The sequence below is a fragment of the Anoplopoma fimbria genome, chromosome 7 (assembly GCF_027596085.1).
Source record: "Anoplopoma fimbria isolate UVic2021 breed Golden Eagle Sablefish chromosome 7, Afim_UVic_2022, whole genome shotgun sequence".
NCBI classification, from domain to species: Eukaryota; Metazoa; Chordata; class Actinopteri; order Perciformes; family Anoplopomatidae; genus Anoplopoma; species Anoplopoma fimbria.
In genome coordinates this window covers 14,196,778-14,222,564 of record NC_072455.1, presented here as the reverse complement: position 1 = coordinate 14,222,564, position 25,787 = coordinate 14,196,778, and the positions used below count along the sequence as shown (strand labels likewise).

The window sequence follows — 25,787 nt, the reverse complement described above, 5'->3', positions numbered from 1 at the left end:
GACAATGTTGTAACTTTAAGTTAGTCCTGTGCTTCTTATGTTATCACTGCTGATACAGTAAACCCACAGTAAGGTTGAAGAAAAAAAAGTAGAGGCAAGAGAGTCCAAGACTACCTTGTATCAGCAGAGAATATCAAGCAACTGTACTGATAATTATTCAGTCCAATACTGCATGCAATACAGGATAAGAATCAACAGTGTGGCCTTACCAAGACTGCTCTTGCAAAGTTATTCTGAAAATGAAGATCTAGGTGTGCCGACACACCTGGCACTGTGAACTGACAAATCCAAACATTTGACCTGGTGAAAACGCTAGAGGTAAGGTCAATGACGTGAATGTCTGAACCACAAATTAATGGCAATCTGTCTAACAGTTGTTGTGACGTTTCACCCAAAAATCATGGCGCAACAGGAAAAGTCAGGAGGTCACCAAATTACTTTAGTGACCTCTTGGTGAACTCTTCATCTGGTTACCATGGATATCTGCACCAAATTTTATGACAATGCATCCTTAGTTGCTGAGATTTGTTGGCAAAAAATATACATATATAAAAACTCTTAAACATTTATATATATATATATATATATATATATATATATATATATATATATATATATATATATATACACACACACCTCCAACCCTGCTCTACCGAGCTACCTGCAGACCAGCTCCCCCTTCAGCAGAGGGAGACAATAGGTTTCACTTTACTGGAAACCAGACAATCTATTTCCCAGAAACAAAACAGAAAGTGACTTCACAAGGCACAATAAAAGGAGATGCCAGACAGGCTATGGCATTGCAGGGTGTGCTGAGCTTTATCCTCACGACGAATACTAAACCTATATTGCATATAGGCTGCAGTAGATACAACCTCCTGGATTAAAGGACAGATACAACTTTTACGATGGCCAATCTGCAAAGGTAGGCAACAATTTATTTCTAAGTGGTTGTGTTTCCCTCTTTTAAAAAGTGTTCAAATGTAAGCTTCTCATAGCCTGAAACACAAACATGACTCAGCATATTCTATCTGTCCTCATGGCTCATTCTGTGAATTGATTACAGTAATTTTGTTTTTGTTTTAGTCTATATTCTAGTCTAGCAAGTTGCAAAGTACACTTAGCTGTGTGTTTTTTGTGAAATATTAATAGTTATTGGCGGATTTAATAGTTCTCTTCTATTACTTTCAGTGAAAAGCTGTTTGAATAATCTGGATCAAGTGTGGGATGGCTGAGAGAGTACCCACGATGGATAGCTCAGATGAGGAGGTATAAATCTGATTTGCACAACTCTAAACTTAATCAACAGTACAATTACCAGCCAAATATGTGTCGTCCTTCCAGCTTTTGTGAATGGATAAGTTAATTTATTCATTACACTCTAAACTACAAATTTGTATCCATTACCAAGGAGTTCTATGATGCGCCGAATTCCATCCTGGAGCTATACTGTGAGGAAGGAGAGAAAACTTCACCAACATCAAAGTCTTGTTGTAAGTTAGACCGTCAATAACTGATCCAATTTAATGACTAAATATATACTGCAATGTGGAAAAACTGAGCTGTACCTCTCTTCTCTTATGACAGATGTTCCTCCTCCAGGAGAAGTAGCAGTTCTTAATGCTGAAAGCAAAGCCTCGCATTCTGTCACAGGTAACCTGAATAATAAATCAATTAAAAATTAAATTAAAAAAGAACATGTAGGAAAGTATTGTCTGCATGGTTCTCATTCTGAGGTATGCTCTGAATATATGTTGTAAAGGTGTGTTTCAAACTCAAGAAGTGGTAAATTGTATTCTTGCAAATCAAGTGGCATGATTATATATGGGTTTGTCTTTTACCATACCTCTTGCACTTGGAAGTCAATCAACACTTTAAAATACAGAAAAACATTGACAGCTTGCATTTCCAGCTAAGTGAAACCATTATATTGTTCCCACAGAGCCAAACCCTCCTGTGCAGATTATAATCTGTAAGGTCAGCAGTGAGTCACTCTCTCTGCGTTGGGACACCCCTGCTGGTGAAGCTGAGAGTTACATTGTAACTTGTTGCCATGAAGGAGACATTGTGCAAGAGTCAACAGACACAAACAGACTCACTCTTAGCAACCTGAAGCCAGGGGTGTGTTACTCTCTTCTGGTTTCTACACAATGTAGGAATGGAAGAACAAGCAAGCCAGCTGTGACATCTGCCACAACAAGTAAGTAAAATAGAATTATTATTGCAATTAATGTTCAAATAATGTCACTGATTTAGGGGCAATCTACAATTTTTTTTTTTAATCAGATCCCTGTAGAGGTTTCCAAAAGAATAATCAAATAAAAGAGGAATGAATCAGATGCAAGCAAATGCATCTCTATCTCATAACTATTTATTGTAGGGACTAAAAATTGTAATACTATAGAAACCATAAAACCATTACACCTTACTAAATATAGTTACTGTGCAGTTTTAGTCCCTGTATTAAAATATGTCAATGAATGTGTGAAAGCCCACTCAACGCAAATGCAAAAACTTTGGGATATCACACTCACACAAGCACACATAATGAAAGATAAAGGTTGAGAATAAGCTCAAATCAGTGAAATTTCTGTATTATGTTTGCACCCAGGCAGATTCACACATAGCACGCACAAACAGACACATTAGCGTGTGGCCATGATTATCGCGTAGTGAAAATCTGATATTGTGACAGCCCTCATGGAAAACCTGTCTTTTGAAACAATATTTTTTAGTACTTTTATCTCTCTGAAAGAAGTTGCACTTTTCCATTTTGGCTTCAATCCCTCCTGTCCAAATCTACTCAAGACTGCATCCAGACACTCTTATAGCGTGTTCACACCAAACAGGAAGTGAACTCTTCGATTACATGAAAAAGTCAATGCAAATGATGCAAAAGAGGCAATTTCATTCCGGGCCTGCCATTCAGAAAACAAGAAACTCAAAAGTTGATTGCTAGTTGCCTTGTAGTCAGACCTGAAGAAAGCATGAAAACAGACATTTACAAATTGTCATCATGATGTAGTTTGGGCACCTTTTTGATTTGTCTATTGCAATTAAATCATTGTAAAATCTGCTAGATACAGTTAATATAGCTCAGTGAAGAGCCTTGGCATGATGTTATGAACTCAGACACGATAACGTTTGGTTTTCTGACCCATGTGGGACTTCCACAACATGCACAAAGCAAGAGTGTTTATTTCAGCCATTGTTGATGAAGGCATGTCAGCCGCAGCAAGACTGAAGTTATTCCATAAAGTGTTGATTAAACAAGGTCTCAGTAACGGTAGAGACCATTGACCCTGTGTCAATAAGCTATGCTCCTGCTACACCCCCAATTTATCAGTTACCCAAACTAACAGAGGGACCTTGATTTAACTGACCTGCAGTGATCTGAGCTCTTGGGCTTCTCTCATAAGACATAGCACTTCCTGAGGAAATGGGTTGCAGCTTCTTCTGATGTCCATAGGGTAGCCTCCGTCTGTGCAGGAGCCCAGATCTGAGGGGAGATTCTCTCTTTGTCCCACTGGCTAGCAAAATGACCTGGATATTGACAGCAGAAACATTGTAGTGGTTATTGGTGTTAAAGCTGAATCACCTAGGGGATTTTATCAATGCTTATTGCAGTCTGCCAGCTGACAAGTCCCTTTTGTCTGTTTATCATTTCCTTAAACCATACTGACTTACAGATATTGAGGGTTACAGAAGAGTCTTTAGGAAGGTTGAAATGGCAAGAGGGAAGAAACAGAATAGCTTCTTGCCCAAGACGAGTCAAGTTGAGATGAGTATTCTGGTTTGCAGTACGAATTGCAAAGCTGTGGCTATTGTATGGAGGCAACACGTACCAATGTAGTTGCAGTACGAATCAAACTTGCAAAAGATTCATACATTCAGTTTTTCCCAATACTAGTACTGGTACACGAATGCCTAATGATGAATCTTAAGTCCAACACTTTCTTTTGATAGTTTGATAGATAGTTCACCTTTTGATTTCTGAATTTATAAAAATTAAATGAAATTAAAAAACAGAACACTTTAGACACCTCTTTCAAGTCCTTTAGCTGACAATTCCATGGCAGGCTGCCTATTAGATTTTAACATCTCTTGGTCAAAAATCGAAATTTAAGGCTAAGAGCAAAACTAGAGAAAATATCAGTAGGTTGGCAAAACATAAGGTTTCTCTTTCTAGCTGCTTACCAACAAACAACACAAGGCACAGATCTTCTTGGTTGGGAACCATCAAAGCAAGCCCTGCAGTATAGATGCTCTAAAAAGAGTGGCAACTAAGTTGGGTGGACAGATTACTGACTGCCTGATCAACATCAACATAGGACTTAGTTTTAGTGAGGTGTTCCTTAAAAACTGTGTTTCAGCAAAACACATTTAAATGTTACAACTTTGATCAGTGCCTAAGAATATTAAAATAACAAATAATGTTAAATAAAGTTTAACATATTCATTGTTTTTATGTCTTCAGAGACGCATCTAGAGAGCTTAATGGAAGATCTGGGGTTGGAGCAGCTCTACCCTGAGAAGCTATCCCTGAGCATAATACTTCAGATTGACCAGAAGACCATTACTGATGAACCTGCCAAGTGTAACTCAGATCTCCCATGGTACTTCCTAAAGAAACTGATGATGGTTAATGTGACAGCAAGGAATGTGAAATGTACAGCTGCATGTGAGTCAAACTTTGGTGCTGCATCAGGAAAGACAGAGTTAGATTTTGATAATCTGTTTGAAAGTCTAAATTCAGGTGACATGCTAAACCCCCTTGACATAATCACTGCTCTCTTTTTGTGTTCTGATGGTTTTGTACGGCAGGAAATGGCACTCAAAATGTCTATGTGTCAGTTTTCTGTTCCTCTGTTGCTTCCTAATTGTGACACAAAGCAGTGCACACTCATGCTTTGGGCCATGAGAGACATTGTTAAAAAGTACAGACCTCAGTCACTTTCAGAATCCAAGGGGTTTATTGAAGACAGAATTGTTCTCTCTGACCTTCCAATGATATCTTTTGTGAGACTGGGTGAGTGCTCCTTGTCCAAGTCAGAGATCCTCAATAAGCTTCTGAGCAATTCTCAGCAGTACCATGATACCTTTGTTCATCATGATATGGAGTGTGGTGACAGTCCAAGGAGAATATCCAATGGACTGGTTGAAATCACTTGGTATCTTCCTTGTGGGAACAAAAACATGGATGTCTTCAGTGAGCCAGTAGCTGTAGCTAACCTTCGTGGGGACATTGCTTCATTTGAAACACAATATTCTTTTTTGTGTCAGACATCTGCAGCAGTTTTTGTGTTCTTTGACACTTTGGACTCTGAGTGTGAGCTGCTTACCAACAAACAACACAAGGCACAGATCTTCTTGGTTGGGAACCATCAAAGCAAGCCCTGCAGTATAGATGCTCTAAAAAGAGTGGCAACTAAGTTGGGCTTGACAAACAGCAACATCCTTTTGAAGACTAAACAAATGAATGATGCAGACTTTGCCAAAAAATTGCAGAAAACAGTCATCAATGTTGTTGAGGACTCAAAGATGAAGATGGGGATTGAGCAGATGGCTGACATTGCGCATGAACTGGGAATCCGGGTTGATGAAGATTCTTCAGAGTGCCAGGCCGCCAAGCAAAATGCAGATGCCATTACTGCTGAAATTCAAGATATCCTTGAATACAAAGAAGCTCAGCTGCCCTTGCAAGGCCAAATATGGAAGGAACTGACTCGCTTAGAGAAGGAAGAATTTCGGCTTCGAAATGTTGGGTCTGAAAAAATAGAAGACTACAAAAGTGATCTTCAGATGCAGAAAACAGAACTTCGGCAAAAACAAAACTCTTATGACATATCAAATGCAATGACATATTTCATCAACGCAATATCAAGCCCAGGGATAGAGAGATGCTATTTCCTGAAATGGCTGCGAATGAACCTCGATAACGTGTCTCGAGAGAAATTGTCTGATCTCAGGGAGCAGTACAAAGAAAAATGCAAAGATTCTGAAAAAAAAGAAGAAATCAAAGACATTGACAGACAACTTTCCAACAGCTCATTGGGGACTGAACACTTCTTCCGTGAAATGGGTCAGATCTATGAAGCTTCACTATCCCTTCCAGAAACGAACCTATCACGTCAACAATTACAGCATCTGCCCAAACTATGTGCACAATTGTTACTTGATGGATTTCCCCTTGAGCTTGTAGATGGAGATGCATCCAACATACCTCTCAGATGGGTGAGTGACGTTCTTTCTCAGCTCAATGACTTGATGTCTCCTAAGAGCAAGATACTGGTTGTCACAGTTCTTGGAGTTCAGAGCACAGGGAAGTCCACTCTCCTCAACACCATGTTTGGAGTGCAGTTTGCAGTCAGCAGTGGTCGATGCACTCGAGGTGCCTTTATGTTGCTCATCAAAATCAATGAAGATGTCAAAAAAGAACTAAACTGTGATTTCATGGTGATCATTGACACTGAGGGCCTAAAGTCACCAGAACTTGCACAACTGGACAATAGCCATGAGCACGACAATGAGCTTGCAACACTTGTTGTGGGGTTGAGTGATATCACCATCATCAATGTGGCAATGGAGAATTCAACAGAAATGAAGGACATCCTACAGATAGTTGTGCATGCTTTCCTCAGGATGAAAGAGGTGGGCAAAATGCCCAAATGTCAGTTTGTTCACCAGAATGTGTCAGACGTTTCAGCCCATGAGAATAACTTACGAGACAGGAAACTGCTCTTGCAACAGTTAAACGAGATGACCCAGGCAGCAGCTAAAATGGAAAAGAAAGAGGAGAACATGAGCTTCACCGATGTGATGGAGTACAATCCAGACACTGGGAACTGGTACATTCCTGGACTCTGGAATGGAAACCCACCAATGGCACCAGTCAATGCAGGGTACAGCGAAGCTGTGTATGAGCTCAAGAAGAACATTATCCAAATTTTGGGAAGTTGTGAATCATCTGCTAATGATATATTGGAGTTTACAGAGTGGATGAAAAGTTTGTGGAATGCAGTAAAGCATGAAAACTTCATCTTCAGCTTCAGAAACAGCCTGGTGGCTGATGCATACATGAGGCTGTGCACAGAATTCAACAAATGGGAATGGGAATTCAGAAAAGAAATGTACACGTGGGTTACAAATGCAGAAACAAGGATTTACAACTTTGGTACAGTTGCTGGGAAATCTGAGATATCTGACATGTCAGAATGTCTCACACAGTTGAAAAGTGGAGCTTGCACAGTGCTGTCTAAATGGGAGACAAAGCTTCTTGAAAATCTGGCACAGTACTTCAAGCAAACCGAGGGTCATGTCTATCTAGTTGAAGGATACAGAGAGGACTTTGCAAGCAGTGCAAAGAGTCTTCGACGTGAAATGGAGAGCTCCGTGTTCAATCAGCTCACAGCAGCAGCTGACATCAGACAGGGAATGACAGAACTTGACAGAATCAAGGAGAACCACACAAAACAATTAGAAGAGAGAGTGTGTGCATTGATTGAAAAGTGTCAGAAGAAAAAAGTCCAAATGACAGAAAAAGAGCTGGATGAAGAATTTGATAAGATGTGGAAAGAAACAGTGAATGAACTCTCCTTTCAAAAACAAAAGACCACAAATATCATCACATATGTGTCCCACTGCCTGAGAGACAATCTATCACGCAAGGGAAGTCATGTATGTGAATTGTTAAGTCAAAAAGAGCTGAAAGATTGTGGACTGAGGCCTTTTAAACATACTGTGGATGGATTTGGTGTTTGGTTAAAACACCAATTTAGCAAGCTCTTGAACATTGAAGATCACTTAATGGCTTTACAAAACCTAGCCGACTGTATCATTGCAATTTGCACACAGTTTGTGACTGAAAAAATGGATAAAAAAATCAATTACCATGACACTTACATCCAGGAGATCCTTCACATGATTGACGAAAGGCTGCAAAACAATCAGAGTGTTAAGATAGAGATCGAGTTTGAAGTTTCCCTGAAACAGCACATCTGTGGAATTGCGGCCAGACAGTTTCAGAAAATGCATGAGGATTTCATACATGCAAATGATCCCTACAGATGTCTGAATCAAAACAAGAAAAAGTTTTGCACTGATTTTAAAGATGTGTTCCATGAACGAGACCAGTGTCAAAAGAAGGCAGAAGAATTCACGGATCGCTGCTTGAGGCCTGCAGTCGAAGACTTTGTCAACCGTTCCTTGGGTCCTGATATCATTGGTGAAATGCTGACAAGTGAGCAGTTCAGCACACGAATGTTCCTCCAGTATTCAATTTTACTGGAGTTGCTGGCAAAGGATGACTTTGAAAACTATCTGAGTTACTTTAGCTCTTATGAGGAGTATGTAAAGAAACGGATACTCCACCAAATAGTGGAGCGCTTCTCAAATGCGTCTACAACATTTGAGTTTGAGGAAAAACACGTTATATCAAGCATCAAGAGCATAAATGATGCTGTCAACAAAGCTAAAACAGAAAAGTGTGGCAACTTGAAGTCATTCGTTAAAAATGTCTGTCAGGAACTTGGTGGTAAACTGGTCATTTCCCAAGATGCTCTTGGTGCTTTCATGATTCTGAACAACGCCGACCAGGAACAGTTTGCTGACTGGCTCACCAAGTGCCTGAAGGACATGGCACAAGTCCTTCGAGTGAAGTTTAAAGAAACAAACATCCAAATGAAGCTAAATAAACTAAATGTAAATCCTCAGAACGAGCTTTTCACCAAACTGATTGGATGTGGTCAACAGTGTCCATTCTGCGCAGCGCCTTGTGAGGCAGGAGAAAAAGTCCACACTGAGCACTGGACTTCACTACATCGGCCACAGGCTCTGGGTAGATACAGATGTAGTCTCTCGAAAATACTTGTCACTGCCGTATGCTCTAGTGATGTGGTCAGTGAAAAGACTTTTCAATGTGATGCGACAAACTGGGAAATTCACCCTTACAAAAATTACAAAGAAATTTTCCCTGACTGGAAAATCCAACCAGATGTAAGCCTTGAGGCATCAGACTACTGGAAATATGTATTGACAAAGTTCAACAAGAAGATCGCCAAAGCGTTCAATGCAAAGCCTGCTGACATCCCTGCAACGTGGAAAATGATCAAATGCAAGCAAGCAGAGGAAAGCCTCAAAGAGTCATTTCACATCAAGTGAGAGAACTTCATGCTTTGTGGTTTTTGAGGTGCACATCCTCATATATATTCATTATCCTCTCATGGATATTTAGATCTTACTTGTTTGATATGATTCAGAGGAGAATCACAAATACGAACATGACATAACAAGATGACAAGGTTGAAGATATTGTAAGTACACAAATATATTTCACCACAATAGCTTACAATAGGAAAATATTTTTAAAAATCCCTGCAATGCTCAGAACACATTTAACATGTTTAATAAAAATGATCCGCTTCAACTTTGTTTATTTTGATCAGAAATTTTTTAAATATATATATGATATATAGGTATATTAAGTCAATATACATGTTAGGGGCACATGTTAGAAACATACTAAATGTTTTCAGTTTGATCAGACTTTGAATTAAATGTTTTGTGGAAGATGATTGTCATTATATTGTCACTATAAAGATGTCAACGTGAATTAAATGTAATACCTTTTTTATCAAGTGTTTTTTCTGTTAATTATCCAATCTCAAGTACTAACATTTCTTTTTACTTTTTTTAAAACACCACTCAGTTTTTGTGTCGTAATATCATAAAAGATAAGGTTTTTATCTGATTAAGTAGGATACACAGCTGTTTCTTTCTATGAAGTATCTGAATGAAAACATTTACATATTCAATCTATTAAAAGATCACAGGTGTAAGTTTTTTTTTTTATCTAATTGAGTATAATATGTTTTTAAGTCTTTTTTTATTTAATTTAAGAATTTGGCTCCAAATATTACATTTTAAGGTCATGTTATGTCTTTCACAACATATTTACAATGTTTCTTTTTTTGTTTGTTTCTGCCACATATTTACGTATTTGAATCATTTGGTTCTTATGTGGGGTTTTTTAACATTTATACGTGACAGAAAGATTTTCATTGATAAAGTTTTGTGTGATATGTAATTATTTTTACTCTGAATTTAAAATATCTTTGTTTTTGTAAATTATCTGTTGAAAAATGCAAACACCCGTTTAAAAAAAGCGGGTGTTTTCGTTTGGGGTCCCTTCATGTGGACAGAACATTTTTTTTTTTGTGAAGTTATGTATGATATGTAAATCTTTTACTAATTAAAAATTGCTTTGTTTACGGGTTTTTTAAGTATCTGATTGCCCATATTTACATTATAAAATAATTCAAAATATCATTCTTTCTTTCTTTCTTGTTAACATGTATACTTAATTACTCCTGTTTACTGTTTCAATAAAGAGACATAACCGTCAGACTGGCTATGAATGTCTTTAATGTTTCCCAGTTCAGAATCACAGCATACAGTGTATAATAACTTCTAACGTAAACAGAAATATCATCACCGCATTTATTTATATAGTTTTACTATACTTTTTTTTAATAATCATCTTTTTTTAAATTCCTTTATTTAACATTTTCCTACAACAAATTAAATATGCAACTTGAAAACTTCAAAAAATACAAAAAAGTCTCAGACATCACTAGTTGTGTGTCAGAATAGCCAGAAAAGCATGCTGGCTTGCATACTACGAAATGCGACCAGATGCAGTACAGCCTAGTATTTTTGCATACTGAATTTGAAATACTATGTATTGAGACATACTCAATATTTTTCAGGCATAGTAATAGAATGGTGGTATGGGTATTGCAACACACAGAATAAAAAGCTTAATTTAACCACTAAACAGATCCTGTCTTCCTGTTTTGTTTGTATTTGGGTCCGACACAGTTTTTCTTGAGAAGTGAGAGCGTCAGTGTTTTGGAAAAAATGCAACATAAATGCTTTTGTGTTGGTGGTTTTGTAGTTGACCAAAAAGTTTATTAAGAGAACCAAAGTTAAGCAAACCTTAAGGCTGCAGTTTTATCATTATGGAGGTATAAAGTAGAGGTCAAAGAGACTGTGTCATACTGATAGAGCTGATCTGATCAGGTCTATTGATTCCAATCGAGGATTACACAAAAGTTTGGCAATTGATATCATCTCATGTTTACTTAATCTCTCTCTCTCCCTCTCTCTTTCTCTCTCTCTCCCAAATGTCCAATTCGGATTTGTTGTATTAGAATGAGTATTGCAGAGACAGGTTGTGTAAAGTTTACAACTCATAGCTGAACTGAATGGAAACAAATCACGGAAAAATAAAAATAATTTAGTATAAATCAAATAAAACATATATTTGACCAATATTAGAAAATATTTAATATTTCTCTCTTTACGTTTTGCTCAAAAACACGCATTCACGCACGCGCGTCAGTAAACGCCATGGAAACAGAACGATGACCCGACCGAGGTCACCTGTGACCTGCAGAACATTCTGATCACTCACTTTGCATTTGGACATGAACACGAGCTGAAAACCTCTTGTGAACCCAAACTGTGGAGAACGAGCTCTTTGAGTTTTTAACTGCAAGACAAAATCTACTGCAACGAATCTTTTTGGAGAACAAAACTACTGGATCACTACTATCTTGGGCAACAGAAGAGCCTGAAAAAGGCCCTGAGTCATCTGACTGTCAGGAGAAGCACCTGCTGAGAGAAGTGGGCTGTGAGCTGGACGATAACCGTGCAGGTAAGAAAACTTTTTGATTTAATTTAGCATTTTTCTTCTTGATTCATCCCCTAAAATCCTTAAAAGTGTTCTCAGGTTAGAAATCAGTGAAACTTTTTGAGTTTAAAGGTGAACAGTTCACACTAAGTTATTGGGCCTGCTGGAAAAACAGGTTTGGGGCAAAGGGACACTCATTCGACGTTTTCGTCGTGTAAAATGATTATTTGAGGGACATAATGTCTTAAATATGGCGGGACATCTGTGGAATGTAATAACAACTAGTGTAGAGCTTTGAAAACACTGTTATTTTGGTTTGGAGGCATCAAAACTTCCAAATTTAACATTGAAATTTGTGAAAAAAGATGGCGCCTGGGCCATATTTCATAAAATGCTAAATATGTGCTTAAGTTGTGCACCATGGAAACCAAATGGAACGATCAGGGGCGAACGTCATGACGCACAGGTGGAATCAAACCAGGGCACGAGGCCACCCTGCGCTGGTTTGTTTTGATTGTTGAACGTTGACTTATTGTATAAACATCTGCTCCTTTGACTTTATCATATTAAATATACGATTTATTTACCATTTTACATTGAAATGCACTTTGCTCGTTGTTGAGGTATTTTGTTTTCGAGTTAAAGGAGAGCGATATGTAAAGTAACTGTATGGGGCTGCATGTGCGCGTGCTGTCCAGCATGACACCATCTCCTCCACGCGCTGTGATATGCAACTCATAAACTTTTAAAATGTAAATCCTTGAGTTATAAACTAAAGATGTAACTGTGTTCATGTTGGATTAATGTCGCCATGTTTCACTGTGCGTCATGAGGCACGTAGTGCAATGCTTATTAAATACGTTCACGCTGTTTATTGCAAACTATTGATAGTTTTTTTAACACAAACACTGGAGTCCTTACAATTGTTTGGTGCAGAATAAATGTCTTTGACTCACGAGAAACGCAACTATCTGTAAAAAAACGTGCGTAAAAGCGCGTAGCCGGCGCATCTACTCCCAGTACAACAATTATGAAGCGCTCTTTGTGTGCAACTAATGATGAAAAACTTTTTTATTCAGAACCCTACACAGTTGCTTCTGACGTATACAAATAAAAGTAGTAATACTGAAAGAATAATAATATGTATTGTGACTGTTATTGTTATTACTATCGACAACATTATTGACGTTATATTTAATCTGCAGTATGACACTCTACCAAATATTTGAATATACTTATGATATATATCGTCAAAATATCCATCTTTGTGAAATAAAATTCCCCAACATGAACAAATAATAATGATTATGTTTATCATTAAGTGTCTCATGAGAGCAAGATTAATTGATTATCATTCCCTTATCTGTTCAAACATACAGAGGCAGAACTGCACTGTGTTTTATATTACTGTTGAAAGGCCTCTTGTGTGTTGGTGACTCGTGTAGTGCAGTCATAGTTAGTTTATCAATAAGGTGTCGTTTATTTTCTTTAATCAAGCTTTAATGTAATCCAGGAATATTTAATGTTGTTAGAAATCCTTACGGTTTTTATTTTTCCCGCTCAGCTGGTGTGAACTACATCATGGAACGTCCTGCACAAGATGGCCTCCCTGAAGTCATCAGGATCCTCAACATGGATGAAGGTAATCTCCCGATCTACAACTCTTCTGATGAGGAAGAGGAAGGTGAGGTTGAGATTGTTGATGTTTTGGGTGAAGGTCAGGTCTGGCTTGGCTTGGCGTTATGGGTGGAGGTGCAGGTGAGTTGATTCCCCCGCTCTTCTCTGATGAGGAGGAGGACCTGTTGGATGACGATGAAGAGGATGAAGAGGTCTTTTCTGACTGGGAGAGCGAAGATTCCGGGTACGACTCCATGTTCTCCGATGAAGAGGTGGAAGAGGACTTTGAAGACTATGAAGATGGCTTCAGACCTCGCTCCCCTTTCACCCAGCGGTTCCCTCCTCTGAGTTTCTGGCAGGAGCTGCGATGAGGGTTTACTCCTCCTCGCCCAGCTGGCCTTCCTCTCTACCTCCCTACCTCCCTTTTGGTGTGGAATGTCCTCATGAAGCTCCGCCCCCAGTTCATCCAAGGCCCCTCCGCAAAGAAGAGCCGGGAAGAGGACTACAGATGGTCACCACCATCCACTTCAGGCCCCGGCTTCCCCACAGTCAGAAGATACTGGCAGTGGAATGAAGACAGCGACTCGGATTGAGACCGACAGCCTGTTTGCTGCAGGATTGTAAAACCTTTACGTCTGGCAGGACTGATAAAGCCCCAGACAGCTTCCCTCGCATCTGGCGAGGTTGGCAATAGGTAGCATCTTGAAGCAGAGCTTTAAATATTTCTTTTTTATGGATTATCCTTTTGAATAACAGTTGATGATGCTAGATGCAGATACCAGAGGTAAGTTTATTATGAATGGTGGTTGCTTTGTTGTGTATTTTTCTTCATAAAGTATAGATTTCTACACCAGACAAAGGTAAATCAGCACTTAATGACAGCATTAACTCAAGTCTCCTGAAAGTCTCACTGAACAGTAATTCAAAGATTGTTCATTTAACTCACTCTCTATCTTTTTTCATAGTTAGGTGTAGGTAGCTGTACCAGACAGAGGTGAAGTAATAATTACTAACATTAAGAAAAGTCTCCAAGTCTCTTTTACTTAGGTATCGACGGCTGTAACAGACCTTCAGGATTATACACACAGCACCAACCTCCTCACAAGAAGCAACATGGAAGACTCTACATCCAGGATCTCCTTAACAACAAAGAAGATGTGTTTACTCCGGACCAGATGAGAGGGATGGAGGACTACATGACCAGATGAGAAGGATGGAGGACTACAGGACCAGATGAGAAGGATGGAGGACTACAGGACCAGATGAAGAGCGGCGGACGCCTTTCTTTCAGAGGGCTAAGTAAGTAATCCCTCTCTAGGACTACAGAAGTATCAGTAATAAGATTCCATCATTGAAGGCCAGATTCAACACAACAATGTAAAGGTTGTATAGTTGAGTTCAAAGTATTCATCTCTTGTGTTTGTGTCTCACAGGGCAGGACTCAGTCCTGGAGCAGCTGAGAGTGGACGTCAACCAGCCCATCATCCTAGGAAGACCCAGACCCACTGCAGACCACTAAACCATCTCAGCACCCCAGAGAGTCTGAGACCCAGTGAGTACGGTGAGACCCCCGACACCACCCGCCCCACCCACCAGCCGAGAGGACGAGGAGCGTCCCGTCCCCACCAGCACAGAGGACCCCTCCATCTGCTTCTTCTGTGCTGGTGGGTTTGGGAAGCCCTCACTCACACTGTCAGCAGCTCTTTGCATCTGCTCAGAAATCAAGAAGGAGACAGACCGTTCAGGCTGAACGAGAAATAATAATTCTAAAAGCTTTAAAGTATTTAATTTGTCACATAGAACACAGATTATATGATATCCAATAAATATTGTGCAATTCATGAAAGGCATTACTGTTATTACTATTTAGTATTGATACTCATAATATAACATTTTGATATGAATAAAATGTGAAAAGCTTTAGATTATCATAATTCTTCCCAATTTGATCATGTGTAAACTGCATTATAAAACTTAAGCACCACCTGAGACTGCTTCAGGCACATCTTGTCTCACTGAAATCTGCATGATAAAAAAATGGTATGTGGAAAATGTGTAAACATGGTGATTCTCATGGACTCACCATTTATTTCCTTACAAAGTGTCCATTGTGCAGCAGAGCAGGGAAAACAACGATGTGCCTGAAGCAGTCTCAGGTGGTGCTTAAGTTTTATAATGCAGTTTACACATGATCATGACACTATATTTCTGGAAAAACTCAGTCAAGTTAGGCCCCACGTTGTTTTGCGGTACGCACATATACTAGGCATTACGGTAAGAGCGTGTAAAAACTGGCTTCAAAATAAGAGCAACGTTCCGGTGAAGGTGATAGGACATTTCACAGTTATTCAATTAGTCAGTCAATAAGTCTGACAATAATAATACAATTGATAGATACTTAAAAACACAAAAAATAAATACATAAATGAATGAAACAAAATGAATAGGTGAAAAAAATATACATTTAAGTTATGATAACTTAATAAAACAATAATAATTACCGCATGCAAACTGTATTTCAAGGAAAAATGTTATTCTAAGTGTGAATACTCAAACATATTAATAAAGAATACATTTATAAAGACCACTATGACTTCAAAATGACAGTACACTACATCGAACTAAGCAATTTCAAAGTTACATTTGTAATTGATAGCCTTCCAATTGAGAGAATATCAGGACATTCTTACGTAGAATTTCAGAATAAAAGCCCTTCAAAATCTCATTCATGAGCTAGTTTCAATCACATAAATGAGCCAATTTATCTCTAATTTCAAATCAAATCAATATTTACAATCTAATTTTAACTGAGAATGATATTAGACCACTTTGGAAGGAACCTTTTGCAACACCAGCACATTCTGATGTAGTTTTTCCAAATCAAAGCCCTTGAAATCTCATTAGTTAGCCAATTTACCTCTAGTGTTAGTTTAGATTTAAAAGGAAGTTGTCCATAATTACAAACTAATTTCCCTTCAGATTAATAGCATACCAACTCATAATGTCACTCAAGGAGAATCGGGACATTCTGATGCTGAATTTCAGAATTAAAGGCCTCTACAATGTCATGAATGAGCTATGTTTCATCCAAATTCTAATATGCAACTATTTTAACTTTTAAGCTTTTTTTCAGATTTATTTAACTTCAAAATTAGAGGCAGAGGAGCTGAAAGTCTAGTGCAGTTTAAATAAATTGTGCTGATTGTGCAAAAGGCAGTGGAGATCACAGTGGACTTAAGGAGGAATCCCAGCAGTAAAAGCAATGTGCCTACTGGATGAATGCTATCTATTGTTAAAAATAAAATTGCATGAGCGATGCAGACAGATTGTGTTATTTAATAATGCATAATCTTCAAATGGTTTTATTAAAAAAAACTCAACCATATATGCAAATTTCCTTTTCATTCTAGAGTTCAGAGGTTAATTAGCTCATGATTGCGTAAAAAGGGCTTTAATTTTGAAATCCTACATCAGAATGTCATAATATTCTCTGGGTGACATTCTGAGGTGGTCTGATATAGATCTGAAATGGAATCAGTCCATGACTTTGGGTGGTTTCCTTTTAAATCAAAAGGTTCAAATTAGAGGTTTTTGGCTCATGAATGAGATTTTAAAAGGGCTATAATTTTGAAATTCAACATCAGAATGTCCCGATTCTTTCTGAGGGATTCTGCTATTAATCTGAAGGGAAATCAGTTTATAACTATAGACCATTTCTTTTTAAATTACACCTGAAATTAGATGGAAGTTGGCTCATGATTGAGATTTTAAACAGCTTTATTTTTAAAAATCAAAATCAGGATGTCCTGATAGTATCTCTGTGAAACTCTGAGGTGGTCTGCTATCAATCCCAAGGAAAACTATTCACTCAGTGTAACCTTGAATTTCCTAAATTTGATGTAGTGTACTGTCATTTTCAAGTCATATTGGTCTTTGGAAAAGTATCCTTTATTAATATGTTTGAATAAGTTGTCACACAATTGGAATTACATATCTGAAAATCAGTTCGCAGGAGGTAATTATTCATCTTTTTGAGTTATCATTCATTAAATGTATTATTTTCTATTCATTAATTTTGTTTTATTTATCTATGTATTTATTTATTTATTTCTGTTTTTACCTATCTAATTATCCATTATTATTGTATTATTGAAAGATTTATTGACTGACTTACTGAATAAATGTTAAAAGCCCTATCTCATTCCCAGGATGTTTGCTCTTATTTGAAGTCACTTATTTGATGTCAGCTTTTATTATCATTATTGTAGTAATATTTTAAGTGCATATATCCACATGCCATCAACCAATAACGAGGAAGTGAGACACAAAGGATGCTTTTCATTATGCCAACGCCTCTTTTATACGTCATGGGTGCCAAAGACTTCTGCAAAGATCACGCTGGTGTAACCTCACCTATTGCTCCTCCGGTTAGCTAATAATGCAGATTAACCACTAAAGAGCCTTAAATAAAAAAATAAAGAGTTGCCATTTGAATGCATGCAGTAAAGTTAACTGCTTACTATCTCCATTCATCTCATGGTATCTGTTGTATAAACGAGAAAACAACAGCATACATCCAAGGACAATACAGTATATCAAACTATCCATAGATGAGATAGTTATGTTATCAAATGTATGGTAACAGCTTTTATCACACAATGTAGTTCACAGAAAGAGACTTACATTGTCAGTAACTCATTATGGAAGCAATCTCCACCTGTGTATACCTGAGCACACCTGGAGTCACTTACTCCAATCAGGAGGGCCATGTAAGGAATGGAATTCACAGCAGGTTTTATGATGAAGCCACACTTCTGAAGTTGCTGTAGGTTGAAAACTGCATTTGAACTCAACCTGGAGAGGCTCTCCAAACCGTCCTTTCAGAACAGACCAACACAGACAGAACACTTTGGGACACTATACAAAATATCACGGAAAACCATGAAGAAATCTCACAGCAGGAACTAACATGATCTATCCAGTTAAAAAAGGCCCAGTTGTGATTGAAAAAACTTAAAAACTACTATTTTTGACGTTATTGAAACAGTTAATTGAATAAAAAGTAAAACCAAAGAACAAGTCTTTCTGTTGTTTTGTTTTGTAATGTTTCTCTGGTGTACATGTACGCTCACATGCACTAAAAGTATGTTTGGTCGCCCAGGCTATAAAACAAAGCAAGGAGAGATCAGATTACAACACACACAGAGGGAGAGTGACTTCACTCTCTGCACAGGTAGACATTACTCCACTATATCTTTACATAGCTAATACTTTTTTTCTGCTATGTTAATGCTCTGCATATCGTATATTTCTCCTTTTATACCTGTAAAATAAATTCTGCATGACTTGGTGAGAGAGTATAGTAACCCACCCTGGATGCTTTTCTAGAGCCTAAGAACTTTTGGTGAACCGGTTCTATTTGTGACCCTTACCATCACTAGTCAGCACCATGACCACAAACAAATCCACACTGCAAGGGATTATGTAAATTACCCAACGTCGTAGTTGTCTGTACAGGGATTATTTAAAGTAGGAAGTCTTCTGGAAGTGAGAAAATATTGGGAGTTAGTAAATACTAAACTAAATGTCACCACAAACAAACATCACACACACAAAGGCAACAAACACCTGATTAACTTTTCCAATGTATTTTTCTCAAATTCCTTCATATTTACCTTACTATTCATTGGCACTGAGGAGAAATATTACAAAACAAAATAACAGAAAAAAGAATAAAGACAAAAACAAGAAATCACAGCATCAAAAAAAAAATTCATGGCCTACAAAACCAGAAAAAAAAATCGTAATTATGAAGTTTTAAAGTTTTTCAGATTTTTGTTTTCTGGATTTAATTAAATGATTGAATGATCAGACGATACATGGACCTTCTTTGTAGCCTGCGCTGACCGTCACTTTTACCAGTTAAAATATCAAACTGTCTGTCGGCAATTTTTACCAGTTTCCACTAATTTAACACAGATTCTCTGAGTAACTTAATATCAGGCCGAAAATCAACTTGGCTGATGTCCGGTTTGTGTGCGCTCCGGAGGCAAATGTTTGTATTCAGCCAACAAATGAGATGAAAGAAGCATCACTCTAAAGCACCAATGTTCAATCAACTCCAACAGAGTGATAAGTCTTCTCTCAAGAGGATCGGGACATCCGTAGTATTTTTTGCAAATTACGCAAGCTATATGTGCAATTTGATTTCGATAGATAATGGCAGGTTTTGACCTGTACATATTGCTTAAAACAAAATAAATTCTATAGTGCTGACGAAAATGAGGTGGAATGGAAATTTAAGATGATTATGGGTTGTTCAGAGTAACAGTTTGCACAACCTTTGAATAAAAACTTTTCCAACCCAATAAACTACAATGATTGGTGACATAAATGTTCATCACAACTTTTAAAAGACTGTCAAAATAGCAACGTTTCTACACAAAAAACTATTTTCTCTGAAAATCTATTTTTTTTACATCCAATAAAAAGTTCCTTTGAATGAATAGCTGTATTGACGTGATATGAAAAAAATGAAATATTGATATTTTATAAATAATCCACGTGACACAAACGTCGAAATAATCTATTGCTCCTAAAAAGTAACCAGCGTCGTCCAATAGAGTGTACAGTAACTAGTCACCATAAGCAAAATACAGCTGGAGTCAAAAAACTACAAAACACCCAATGATTAAAACTATAATCTACTAACTACTCGGTCCAGCACCAGGCAGGCAGGCCCGCTATCTGTCTTGCTTGTGGCTCGACCGCTCACATTATACTTGACTTATGTCAACATACTGAAAGGGCCACAAGGAGAATATACACTCCGGATCACTGCTACACGCCATTCAAACACGGCTACAGAGAAGCATACCTACCCGTGTTCAGGAAGAGCAACCATGTGAAGTCAAGGTCAAGGTTTTTTTCCGCATTGACCCCCAAAAATGCTGTATCAGTCAGGCTGTACTCTTAAATTACGCTTTTGCACAGTAATGGTTACTGATTCTCTTTCCAGCTCCCCACACTATTTCAAGTGCAATTAATTTGCCAAATAAAGAGCCAAAATACATAAAAGAACTAAGGTGACACCAGACACTGGGAACTGGTACATTCCTGGACTCTGGAATGGAAACTCAACAATGGCACCAGTCAATGCAGGGTACACCGAAGCTGTGTATGAGCTCAAGAAGAACATTATCCCAATGTTGGGAAGTTGTGAATCATCGGCTAATGATATCTTGGAGTTTACAGAGGGTTTGAAAAGTCTTTGGAATGCAGTAAAGCATGAAAACTTCATCTTCAGCTTCAGAAACAGCCTGGTGGCTGATGCATACATGAGGCTGTGCACAGAATTCAACAAGTGGGAATGGGAATTCAGAAAAGAAATGTACACGTAGGTTACAAATGCAGAAACAAGGATTTACCAAAGTTGTAAATCCTTGTTTCTGCATTTGTATTCCCATTCCCACTTGTACATTTGCTGTGAAATCTGAGATATCTGACATGAGAAAACTTCTCACATAGTTGAAAGGGTAAGCGTGTACAGTGTTAGGAGACAAAGCTTCTTGAAAATCTTGAAAATGACTTCGAGCAAACAGAGGGTCATGTCTTCGACGTGAAATGGAGAGCTTCTTGTTTAATCAGCTCACAGCAGCAGCTGACATCAGACAGGGAATGACAGAACTTGACAGAATGAAGGAGAACCACACAAAACAATTAGAAGAGAGTGTGTGCATTGATAGTCGAATGTCGGAAAAAAAAAAAGTCAAGATGGCAGACAAAGAACTAGACACAGAATTTGATAAGATATGGAAAAAAACAGTGAATTAACTCTCCTTTCAAAAACAAAAGACCACAAATATCATCACATACAGTGGGGCAAAAAAGTATTTAGTCAGCCACCAATTGTGCAAGTTCTCCCACTTAAAAAGATGAGAGACGCCTGTAATTTTCATCATAGGTACACCTCAACTATGAGAGACAGAATGGGGGGAAAGAATCCAGGAAATCACATTGTAGGATTTTTAATGAATTAATTGGTAAATTCCTCGGTAAAATAAGTATTTGGTCACCTACAAACAAGTAAGATTTCTGGCTCTCACAGACCTGTAACTTCTTCTTTAAGAGGCTCCTCTGTCCTCCACTCGTTACCTGTATTAATGGCACCTGTTTGAACTTGTTATCAGTATAAAAGACACCTGTCCACAACCTCAAACAGTCACACTCCAAACTCCACTATGGCCAAGACCAAAGAGCTGTCAAAGGACACCAGAAACAAAATTGTAGACCTGCACCAGGCTGGGAAGACTGAATCTGCAATAGGTAAGCAGCTTGGTGTGAAGAAATCAACTGTGGGAGCAATTATTAGAAAATGGAAGACATACAAGACCACTGATAATCTCCCTCGATCTGGGGCTCCACGCAAGATCTCACCCCGTGGGGCCAAAATGATCACAAGAACGGTGAACAAAAATCCCAGAACCACACGGGGGGACCTAGTGAATGACCTGCAGAGAGCTGGGACCAAAGTAACAAAGGCTACCATCAGTAACACACTACGCCGCCAGGGACTCAAATCCTGCAGTGCCAGACGTGTCCCCCTGCTTAAGCCAGTACATGTCCAGGCCCGTCTGAAGTTTGCTAGAGAGCATTTGGATGATCCATTTTTTTTCTTTTTTTTTCGATTTCATTTATTTATTTCAGACATATCAAAATACGAATCAAACATCGCAAATAACACCAAACAAAATAAAAAACATGACACTACAATAAACAAAAGCGATGTGCCAATTATTTCACTAAAGAAAAAAAATTACATACATTCAATTGATATGTCTGAAAAGGAGTAGGAAGAAGTGTAACACTTATTTAATCCTACCCCTTTTCCACAATTCAATAATTAATATTTATTTAATTAATATATACTTCCTGTATTCCTCATAATCTCTCTTTATACTATATTTGATATATTATTTCATATATATATTAATATTATTATTTATTTATCCAGAAGAGGATTGGGAGAATGTCATATGGTCAGATGAAACCAAAATAGAACTTTTTGGTAAAAACTCAACTCGTCGTGTTTGGAGGAGAAAGAATGCCGAGTTGCATCCAAAGAACACCATGTGAAGCATGGGGGTGGAAACATCATGCTTTGGGGCTGTTTTTCTGCAAGGGGACCAGGACGACTGATCCGTGTAAAGGAAAGAATGAATGGGGCCATGTATCGTGAGATTTTGAGTGAAAACCTCCTTCCATCAGCAAGGGCATTGAAGATGAAACGTGGCTGGGTCTTTCAGCACGACAATGATCCCAAACACACCGCCCGGGCAACGAAGGAGTGGCTTCGCAAGAAGCATTTCAAGGTCCTGGAGTGGCCTAGCCAGTCTCCAGATCTCAACCCCATAGAAAATCTGTGGAGGGAGTTGAAAGTCCGTGTTGCCCAGCGACAGCCCCAAAACATCACTGCTCTAGAGGAGATCTGCATGGAGGAATGGGCCAAAATACCAGCAACAGTGTGTGAAAAGCTTGTGAAGACTTACAGAAAACGTTTGACCTCTGTCATTGCCAACAAAGGGTATATAACAAAGTATTGAGATGAACTTTTGTTATTGACCAAATACTTATTTTCCACCATAATTTGCAAATATATTCTTTAAAAATCAGACAATGTGATTTTCAGGAATTTTCTTTTCTCATTTTGTCTCATAGTTTAGGTATACCTATGATGAAAATTACAGGCCTCTCTCATCTTTTTAAGTGGGAGAACTTGCACAATTGGTGGCTGACTAAATACTTTTTTGCCCCACTGTATGTGTCCCACTGCCTGAGAGACAATCTATCACACAAGGGAAGTCATGCATGTGAATTGTTAAATCAAAAAGAGCTGAAAGATTGTGGACTGAGGCCTTTTAAACATACTGTGGATGGATTTGGTGTTTGGTTAAAACACCAATTTAGCAAGCTCTTGAACATTGAAGATCACTTAATGGCTTTACAAAACCTAGCCGACTGTATCATTGCAATTTGCACACAGTTTGTGACTGAAAAATGGATAGAAAAAACAATTACCATGACACTTACATGCAGGAGATCCTTCACATGATTGACGATAGGCTGCAAAACAATCAGAGTGTTAAGATAGAGATCGAGTTTGAAGTCTTTCTGAAACAGCACATCTGTGGAATTGCGGCCAGACAGTTTCAGAAAATGCATGAGGATTTCATACATGCAAATGATCCCTACAGATGTCTGAATCAAAACAAGGAAAAGTTTCGCACTGATTTTAAAGATGTGTTCCATGAACGAGACCAGTGTCAAAAGAAGGCAGAAGAATTCACGAATCGCTGCCTGAGGCCTGCAGTCGAAGAGTTTGTCAACCGTTCCTTGGGTCCTGATATCATTGGTGAAATGCTGACAAGTGAGCAGTTCAGCACACGAATGTTCTTCCAGTATTCAATTTTACTGGATTTGCTATCAAATGATGACTTTGAAAACTATCTGAGTTACGTTTGCTCTTATGAGGAGTATGTAAAGAAATGGATACTCCACCAAATAGTGAAACGCTTCTCAAATGGGTCTACAACATTTGAGTTTGAGGAAAAACATGTTCTGTCAAGCATCAAGAACATAAATGATGCTGTCAACAAAGCTAAAACAGAAAAAAGCAGCAACTTGAAGTAATTTGTTAAAAATGTCTGTCAGGAACTTGGTGATAAACTGGTCATTTCCCAAGATGCTCTTGGTGCTTTCATGATCCTGAACAACGCCGACCAGGAACAGTTTGCTCACTGGCTGACTGAGTGTGTGAAGGACATGGCACAAGTCCTTCAAGTGAAGTTTAAAGAAACAAACATCCAAATGAAACTAAAAAAACTAAATGTAAATCCTCAGAACGAGCTTTTCACCAAACTGATTGGATGTGGTCAACAGTGTCCATTCTGCGCAGCGCCTTGTGAGGCAGGAGGAAAATTCCACACTCAGCACTGGACTTCACTACATAGGCCAGAGGCTCTGGGTAGATGCAGATGGGATGGGACGGAAAAACTTATCACTGACGTATGCTCTTCCTCTGTGATCAGTGACAGACGTTTTTGCTGCATTGCTACAAAAGGTGAATGGTACCCCTACAAGAGTTACACAGACATTTACCCAGACTGGAAAATTGTTCCAGATATTAGCCTTCAGGCATCAGACTACTGGAAATATGTATTGGCAAAGTTCAACAAGCATTTTGCCGAAGCATTCAATGCAAAGCCTGCTGACATTCCTGAAACGTGGGAAGATATCACATGTAAGCAAGCAGAAGAAAGCATCAAAGTCTCTTTTAACATCAAGTGAGAGAACTTCATGCTTTGTGGTTTTAGAGGTGCACATACTCATACATATTCATTATCCTCTCATGGATATTTAGATCTTACTTGTTTGATATGATTTAGAGGAGAATCACAAACACGTAGAGGACATAACAAGATGACAAGGTTGAAGATATTGTAAGTACACAAATATATTTCACCACAATAGCTTACAATAGGAAAATATAAGACACATTTAACATGTTTGATAAAAATGATCTGCTTCAATTTTAAATACTTTGTGATATATAGGTATATTAAGTCAATATACATGTTACGGACATGTTAGAAACATACTAAATGTTTTCAGTTTGATCAGACTTTGAATTAAATGTTTTTGTGGAAGATGATTGTCATTATATTGTCACTATAAAGATGTCAACGTGAATTAAATGTAATACCTTTTTTATCAAGTGTTTTTTTCTGTTAATTATCCAATCTCAAGAACTAACATTTCTTTTACTTTTTTTAAAACACCACTCAGTTTTTGTGTCGTAATATCATTAAAAAAAAGAGGTTTTATCTGATTAACATGTATACTGAATTACTCCTCTTTACTGTTTCAATAAAGAGACATAACCGTCAGACTGGCTATGAATGTCTTTAATGTTTCCCAGTTCAGAATCACAGCATACAGTGTATAATAACTTCTAAAGTAAACAGAAATATCATCACCGCATTTATTTATATAGTTTTACTATACTCTTTTTTTAATAATCATCTTTTTTTAAATTCCTTTATTTAACATTGTTCTTTGTCTCAAGTCTTGGGTTTCTGAATCCAACAAAGAATGAAAAAACAAGACAACAGGTGCAACTTGATGCAATCGAGACCAAGCTGGAGATTTATGTGAGTGTGTGTCACTGTCCTCACTATTGTGAGGTGTTAACCATGTGTGGTCCTTCCACCACTGACATGAAACAGGATCTCTCAATAATCTCAGTGATATGAAGCCATTTTGTTTGCTTGGCTAACTGCAGTTTTCAAGCATGTTGAAATCAGAATAAACCAAAATCCAACCCCATCTGTGTGAACCACAGGGCTGCAGCGAGTCACTTCAAATCACAGAAGAGGCTAAGTGTGTGTTCACATACATCCAGTCTGATCAACTGTTAAAC

The 25,787-nt window shown here is 38.0% G+C and overlaps 1 protein-coding gene across 1 annotated transcript; it reads left to right on the top strand.

Annotated features, from left to right (window-relative positions):
- The first annotated feature begins 808 nt into the window (after positions 1–808).
- On the top strand, positions 809–9,360 carry si:dkey-85k7.12 (interferon-induced very large GTPase 1). Its single transcript, XM_054601832.1, has 6 exons — positions 809–925; positions 1,192–1,269; positions 1,412–1,493; positions 1,588–1,653; positions 1,943–2,200; positions 4,478–9,360. Exons 2-6 carry the CDS (start codon positions 1,228–1,230, stop codon positions 9,157–9,159), a joined length of 5,130 nt encoding a protein of 1,709 aa, XP_054457807.1. The 5' UTR covers positions 809–925; positions 1,192–1,227; the 3' UTR covers positions 9,160–9,360.
- The last annotated feature ends 16,427 nt before the right edge of the window (positions 9,361–25,787 follow it).